This window comes from Zingiber officinale, chromosome 6B (assembly GCF_018446385.1).
Source record: "Zingiber officinale cultivar Zhangliang chromosome 6B, Zo_v1.1, whole genome shotgun sequence".
Taxonomy (NCBI): domain Eukaryota; kingdom Viridiplantae; phylum Streptophyta; class Magnoliopsida; order Zingiberales; family Zingiberaceae; genus Zingiber; species Zingiber officinale.
The window spans coordinates 22,204,453-22,211,477 of NC_055996.1; the positions used below are offsets into that span (position 1 = coordinate 22,204,453).

General features: G+C 38.7%; 2 protein-coding genes across 9 annotated transcripts; one reads left to right on the forward strand and one right to left on the reverse strand.

The window, feature by feature from the left end:
• Positions 1-996: 996 nt before the first annotated feature.
• On the forward strand, positions 997-6,856 carry LOC121992240 (uncharacterized protein At4g15545-like). Of its 5 annotated transcripts, XR_006114827.1 has the most exons (10): positions 997-1,377; positions 1,463-1,531; positions 2,483-2,536; positions 2,614-2,680; positions 2,937-3,011; positions 3,100-3,354; positions 3,438-3,637; positions 3,747-3,848; positions 4,067-4,140; positions 4,828-4,965. XR_006114827.1 is itself a non-coding variant. In XM_042546461.1 (9 exons), exons 1-8 carry the CDS (start codon positions 1,108-1,110, stop codon positions 3,837-3,839), a joined length of 1,083 nt encoding a protein of 360 aa, XP_042402395.1. In that variant the 5' UTR covers positions 997-1,107; the 3' UTR covers positions 3,840-3,848; positions 6,718-6,856. The 5 variants fall into 5 exon arrangements, 4 of the variants coding, with proteins under 4 accessions (XP_042402395.1, XP_042402394.1, XP_042402393.1 ...); XM_042546461.1 differs by lacking the exons at positions 4,067-4,140; positions 4,828-4,965 and adding an exon at positions 6,718-6,856; XM_042546460.1 differs by lacking the exon at positions 4,067-4,140.
• Positions 4,738-7,025, reverse strand: LOC121992241 (peptidyl-prolyl cis-trans isomerase FKBP17-1, chloroplastic-like). Of its 4 annotated transcripts, XM_042546466.1 has the most exons (5): positions 6,701-7,025; positions 6,442-6,564; positions 5,210-5,326; positions 5,109-5,136; positions 4,844-4,982 (listed from the first exon to the last, which is right to left on the reverse strand). In XM_042546466.1, the coding sequence occupies exons 1-5, from the start codon at positions 6,995-6,997 to the stop codon at positions 4,975-4,977; spliced, it is 573 nt and encodes a 190-aa protein (XP_042402400.1). In that variant the 5' UTR covers positions 6,998-7,025; the 3' UTR covers positions 4,844-4,974. The 4 variants fall into 4 exon arrangements, with proteins under 4 accessions (XP_042402397.1, XP_042402398.1, XP_042402400.1 ...); XM_042546463.1 differs by lacking the exon at positions 5,109-5,136 and having other exon boundaries at positions 4,738-4,982; XM_042546464.1 differs by having other exon boundaries at positions 4,738-5,136.

Consider the following 7,025-nt stretch of genomic DNA (forward strand, 5'->3'; position numbering starts at 1 on the left):
ATTGTGAAGAAAATTACCAAGATGAAAGAGTTGAAATGATAAATATATAGTCATTGTTGGTTGAAGTCATCTGTGATTTATCTACGGGTGAAGATTATTCATCTTTTTGCGGGTGAATTGATTTTAAAAATTATATTATCTTTTACATTACATAAATTTTTAAAAGATTTCAATCTTATATCAAGTAAAATTAGATTCAGAGATCTTGTATTATGTTATAAAATTTTGTATGACATGAATAGCACTAGGGATGTAAATGAATCGAACTGAGTCGAACAGTATTAGGCTTGAGCTCGGCTCGTTTAAGTTATATTTGGGCTCGAGCTCGGCTCGTTTTAGAATTATCAAGTTCGCGAACAGTTCGAGCTCAGTTCGTTATTAGCTCGATTATTAAAGTTAATGAGCCTAACTCGTTAAGCGAGCTCTGGCTCGTTTAGAGCTCATTTTTGGCTCGTTTTAGAACTTATTTTTCTGACTCATTTTAAAGCTCATTTTAGAACTCATTTTTTTGGCTCGTTTTAGAATTCGTTTTTTGACTAGGTTTAAGGCTCGTTTTTTTTGGCTCGCGAGCCTATAAACAAACATGTTCGCGAGCTCACGAATCGAATATCCTTAAGCTTGAGCTCGGCTCGATAAAACCGTCGAGCTCGAAATCGAGCTCAAGCTTAGCTCGATAAGATAAACGAACGAATTTGAACGAATTTTTTATCGAATCGAGCTCCGAATAGCTCACGAAGTGTTTTGTGCATTTACATCTCTAAATAGGGCTGACTTACTAAAGACGCTATTCAAATGGTCAAGATGCTGTTCTATGTTTTGGACATTGCATATGATCCGTCGCACAGAAGGAAGCTTCCCAACAGCAACGTTGCCAACTCAACAGAATCCAAAATTCGCACTTCCGAGATACACGTCTTCTTATTGGCCGTAAACGTGGCCCTCCATCAGGTATATCATTTGGGTATGGAAGAAAATCCAAAAGGGGAAGGAAAATTACAAATTGAGGAAGTTTGTGTTGGCACCCTGCAAGCGATCAAATCGCCCGCCCCGTGATCGAAGCAGACGCGACACGAAAAGGGTTTCGGCGGCTGGTCCACTCGACCAGCGATGGCGCGGGAGGCGACGGACTTCCACCTCCCCGACGAACTGCTCGCGGTGATCCCTGTCGACCCCTACGACCAGCTCGACCTCGCGCGGCGGATCGCCTCCCTGGCCATCACCTCCCGCGTCTCCCACCTGGAAGGGGAGGCTGACCGTCTGCGTCAGATGATCACCGACCGTGATCTGGTTATCGAGGACCTCCACGGCAAGATCGCTCGCCTCGATCGCTTGGTCCAAGTGTCCGATGCTCGCCTCAGGGATATTGACGAAGAGAACGTGAGTGGTTTTGATGTTGATTCTTCGGTCTCGACTTGTGTTGTAGTCCGTTTGGGATTAATCGTTCCTTTGCGCTTGTTTGAAGGCTAAGCTTTCTAGGGAACGGCAGATGCTGACTACGACCTCGAAGAAAATGGCCAGAGAATTATCGAAGGTATTTTTTTTTTTTCAAAACAGAAGTTTCAATCTCTCTGTTGCGCTTTTCCTGTTAGATTGTAAATTTTTCTGGAAAAAATAATAAGGAACCATGCGATGCTTCAGATGCAGTTGTGTTTTCTCCTACCATGGGCACGAGGAAGAATTGCTTCCTACCATACATAAGACACTGATCGCAATTGCATTGTCAAAGTTGTGACTAGGGTTGCCCCAAAAAAATGGGTTTTCTCTAAAATTCTTGACCGGGATTTTGCACACGAGTCATTAATATATGTTTATTGTCAGAGAAGGGGCAATTTTTGTCCAATTTTCATGTTTCTTCGCTGTGTTTAGTAAAGTTGTGCCTGGATTATAGCCATGAAGGATATGGTTGAATAAGCTGGAAATAGCTGACTTTTCATAGACTTTTTCTGAGTTTGTTGTTCAAGAGGCTAGGGTGTGAATTGCAGATGCAAGTGGTAACGAAAGCAAGGCCCATAAAATTAGAGCATAAAATCATTGATAACTTCATTCTACACCATAAAGTTGTGAATTGAATCTTTTCACTCTTATTGGGAACCATGGCATATTATCTTTATTCTGAACTACAACTTGAAGTATGCTAAATGCACCAATAACATTCATTACTTCATAGTGCTTATTCTGTAACAATTTCAATTTTCACTCAAGCTAGCATGTCTTCTTTGTTGTCTCAAATCTGTCAGTGTGACTGTTTCATCTGAATAGTTCTGAGCCACACTGCAAGCAATCAACAATCAAAGATTTGGTGAATTCTCTAAATTGTTGCCTGTCTTTTGAGTACATATTTTGGAGAGGAACCAAGTGCATATGCTAGGCAGTCTTTCTTCTTTTCCTTCACAAATAGAAAACGTCTGGAAAGTGGATATATGGTACTCTCGTTATTGTGAAATAATATTTTTTTACAAAATTAAAAATTTCCTTTTTGTAGTTGGAGATGTTCAAGAGTCAACTGATGGACTCATTAAGCGGCGACAGGTTACCTGTATGTCAAATGTGTACAAGTAGTGTGTAAAATTTTACTCATATTGAGTTATCACTTTTTGCTTTTCCTATGCATAGCAACAATCAGATTCTGTTGATATTGGAATGCAAAAACCGCCAATCGCTAGAGTATCTTCTTGGAGAGGTAGAGTTCTGTCTGATTATTTGTCTCTAATAGTTGTTTTCATCATTGATTTTTTGTTCAATTCTAACATAAAAATGTCTATATTGAATGCAAACATAAAACCTCCTAATAAACATTACTCACCACCCATGTAAAAAAACTCGTGTTCTTGTTACATCTTTTGGGCCCCTCTGTCAAACAATAGAAATATCTTACTCGAACACTTTTCATGTGTTTACTGATTATTTATTTCTATTTTGTGGATTTGTGGAACAAGATGATGATAATATTAGTCAAGTGGTTGCAAATGAATCAGCTGAAATAAAAGAAACAGGAGAGTCCAGTCAAGATGGTACACTTTTTACAATTAATTTTGATAAAGCACTTCATAGATATAAATATAGATTGATGGATGAAATCTGAGCATCTTTTGAAAGCAGATCCTAGTATGCATCAGTTCTCAATCACACCATACATCTCGCCAAAGCTGACCCCTACCACCACACCAAAAGGTTCTTCAACTAATGGTACTCCTATAGGATTCTCAACTATCAGATCATCACCTATATTCTTGTCTGGAGCAACATCACCAACAACATCTCAATACGGAGAGCATGGTTCTATGTCGCCTTTGTATGCTTCCAGTCAGCAATCTTCTACAGCCAGTTCTCCTCCTCATAGGCAATCATTGCCAGGTTAGTATTAGTTATTTATGAGGATGATCACCAATTAGTTACTCACTTTTTGTGGCTAGTGTGAATTAATTGTGATTTTCTAGGACGTACTTCTCGTACGGACGGAAAGGAACTCTTCCGTCAAGCAAGGTTAGTTTCTTTGACCATTTGCTTTGTGTACACTACCAAGAACCTACTTCTGCTCAATTTGTCCGTCCGATTCAGGATCCGCCTCTCATATGAGCAATTTGCTGCATTTTTGGCCAATGTCAAGGAGTTCAATGCTCATAGACAGTCAAGCAAGGTATAACAGTGCCTTAATTTACTACAAATTGCTCTTTCCTATATGTTCCTTGCATATATTTCAATACGTCACAAGACTTTATCACTTAGGTAACTCTGTTTTTGTGAAGGATACTTTGGCAAAGGCTGACAAGATTTTCGGTACAGAGAACAAAGATCTCTATCTCACCTTCCAGAGTTTGGTAAATCGTGCCAGACAATAGATATAAAGGGTAAATAGGTTTAAACACATCGACAGCTATTCATTTTTGAGATTCTTTAATGTTTTCTCTGAAAATAGACTTTTTGGTATGTTCATTTGGTAGTTAGAGTCAACTTTCTTCTCATCAACTATTTTTGAACATTCTAACTTAATCCAAGGGTAACTAGTTGTAGTACCGCCTACACATCAAATGCAAAACGCTAAAGTTATCGCTATTTGGACTTGTAGGTGACATGCAAATTACTCATTGTTCACATCCTCTCTTATTAGTACAGCCACTGAAGGCATTGCTGCATAGGAAAGTAAGATTTGTATTTTTATTGTCCTCGAGGGATCATAAATAAGGAATTTTGTTACCAATTCTTTTACTTGTAAAAAAACCGTCGAAATGTTTGTTGCCGACAAGTGCTATAGAATACATACCAATTCAATTTTAGCAGTTCGTATACATTCATATTGAAATCAAAATGATTTTATTTATTTATTTATTGATAATTTCACCTATCATTATAAAGTGAAGCCAAATATATATAATGATAAATTACAATCTCAATTTGAATTATTAGATTCTATTTATCAGTTTCCAGAGCACATCGCCTGAAACCCTCTTTTGATTGGAGAAAGTGTAGCAAAATAAAAGTATTCAGGACTGTTATTATCATCGGAATAAGTTGGTTTCTTGTTTGACCTAGGCTAACAAGCAGCTTACATCCCACTGATTTTTTCTTACTAGATGTGGTCCGAGTGAACATTTGATTAATTTTATATAAATTCTTTTTATTGTTATTTTAGTAAAATTTTGATTTGATTTGATTAATCAACACTAAATTGGTTTTCGGTTAATTCGATTAATTTATGTACCAAATTAATCGAATGCTCATCCCTAGATGTGGATCATCTGAATTGAATTGACTTCCTTCTTGATTATTTTGCAATGGACATACATTCTTTCTACATTCAACAAGCATTACCTTCGTCTTCCTTCGTAGGGTCACATGAGAAGCAGCAGCTGAGAAAAACCTCATGGATGCCTGGCACTAACAAGTTCAATGTCAAATATAAGCGTGCCAAGAGTTGAACCTTCTCCATTAGCAAGCCGAGTAGGGTTGAAAATGGTAGTAAACAACCTCTGCCGATCAAAGAACTGTATGAAAAAGGAAAAATGACATTTTGAAATTATGAGAACAAGAACTGAGAGTTCAAACTTTGGTTGAAAACAATTCACTTAAACTAGGATGTGGATGCATAAAACTCTGAACACTAATGTTACCTTTAGGCCATGGATATCCGCTATGCCTCTGCAAAACATATTCATCTACAATGCAATTTTGAAAGATGCATGAATTGCAAACTAAGTGCTTTAACACATACATCAGGGGGTATTGGTTCCTGGGACATGTTCTGGTACCCTTGCGATGGTGGTATAATTACGCGTCGAATACCTCCAACTTTCATTGACTTCACGGCCGCTTCAATGCCTGAGATCACCTAATAAATCAATATAAAACATGGGGGCAATCAGAGGTATATGAGGCTTTGGGTTTGTAAATGACCAAAGTTTCTTCAAAGCAAAGAAAAAACTACAACAGCTTTCACAAAATTTGACTGCCAAAAGAGCACAGTGAGCTATTATATAAATAGCTTATGAGGTAATCTTTGGCAATGAATTTGATCATATAACCATTTAACCAGAAAAGGAACATTGATTTTGGTTGTCATCTGATTTAATTAGCATATCAATAGAGGTTGAATGGCACAATCAGTGGAACCCGCAAAAATGGAATTCATCTAGAAAGATGCCAGTATTGCACCAAGTTAGGGCTGCAAACAAATCGAGCCGGCTCGAAAAATATTTAATTCGTATTCGAATTTATTGAATTCGAGCCAAACTCGAACATGTTCGAATTTTTTTTCGAGCCAAACTCGAGTCCAAATTATATTGTTCGAGCCGCTCGCGAGCCTTAATATTTATTAATATAAGTTAAATATATATTAAATAAATAAATTTCGAGTCTTTCAAACATATTTTCGAGCAATAATTCGAATAGTTCGCGAACATGTTCGAATATTTCGAGCCGAACTCGAACCCGAGCCCCTAATTCGAATCGAACTCGAACCAAACATTTTGAATTTTTTGAGATTCGAATCGAGCTCGAACTCGAATATACCTATTTCGAGCCGAATTCGAGCCATAAATTTTTTTACATATTCGGCTCGATTCGATTCGTTTACACCCCTACACCAAGTTATAATATATCATGATGCAACATAGCAATGTAGCTGACCTAGATAGTTGAGACTAATATGGTTCATTGTTGCTGTTTTCATTGTTATGGCTAACAATCTAATGTGGCTCTTAAAAGTTAAATGAGAAAACATTACAACTTAAAAAAAAAAAAGGACAGCCCGGTGCACGAAACTCCCGCTATGCGGGGTCCTGGAGAAGGATCCATTGTACGCAGCCTTACCCTGTTTTTTGCAAGAGGCTGTTTCCAGGATTCGAACCCGTGACCTTTTGGTCACAAAGCAACAACTTTACCGTTGCGCCAAGACTCCCCTTCAAAAAAAACATTACAGCTTAATCTAATAAAATCCTACGGTACCTTTCCAGATCCAAGAACAAATAGAAAGGGAACAGGGTCACCCATCTCATCCTTGTGGTCATAGGTCGAGTCAAAGCGCCATCCCTGTTTTGCTGCCAACCTTCCATAGTAATGGATTGATACCTTCATAACAAGGATACAGAACCAGTAAATATGTACGATAATTTCAAGTGCCTAGGATGGAAAATCAACTTGGAGTTGTGATTTATGTGCATGATATCATATGAAAATGAGAACACAAACACTACCACTAATTTACCTGATCTCCATCGACAGGGATTTCACCGTAACCTTCACGAAGGTCCAGGGCCCTCACTCCGCCGGACCCAGGGAGCTCGAAGAAGGTCGGGGTCGCCGAAGCAGGAACCGGAGGGGGCGACGGCGGAGTCGCAGAGGAAGGAAGGATAGCGAAGAGGGGAGCGGAAGAGAGGAGCAGGGCGGAGGAGGAGAACAGCGACCTCCTCGTCGTCGGGTGCGGAATTCTGTTGGTTAGGGTTTTGCGATGAAATTGGGGATTGGAGGAGGAAGACGGCGTCAGTGACAAGGCCGTCGCCATTGTTTTTTTTTTTGTTTTTCCTTTTTCT

Bases quoted from the DNA above. Each gene is read 5' to 3' on its own strand.
- LOC121992241 (XM_042546463.1), bottom strand. From the start codon at position 6,997: ATGGCGACGGCCTTGTCACTGACGCCGTCTTCCTCCTCCAATCCCCAA. The intron at 6,565-6,700 runs GTAAATTAGTGG...CTTGTTATGAAG, and splicing joins TCCCTGTCGATGGAGATCAG to GTATCAATCCATTACTATGG. The intron at 5,327-6,441 runs GTACCGTAGGAT...TTGATTTATTAG, and splicing joins TTGTTCTTGGATCTGGAAAG to GTGATCTCAGGCATTGAAGC.
- LOC121992240 (XM_042546461.1), top strand. From the start codon at position 1,108: ATGGCGCGGGAGGCGACGGACTTCCACCTCCCCGACGAACTGCTCGCG. The intron at 2,537-2,613 runs GTATGTCAAATG...TCCTATGCATAG, and splicing joins TAAGCGGCGACAGGTTACCT to CAACAATCAGATTCTGTTGA. The intron at 3,638-3,746 runs GTATAACAGTGC...GTTTTTGTGAAG, and splicing joins CTCATAGACAGTCAAGCAAG to GATACTTTGGCAAAGGCTGA.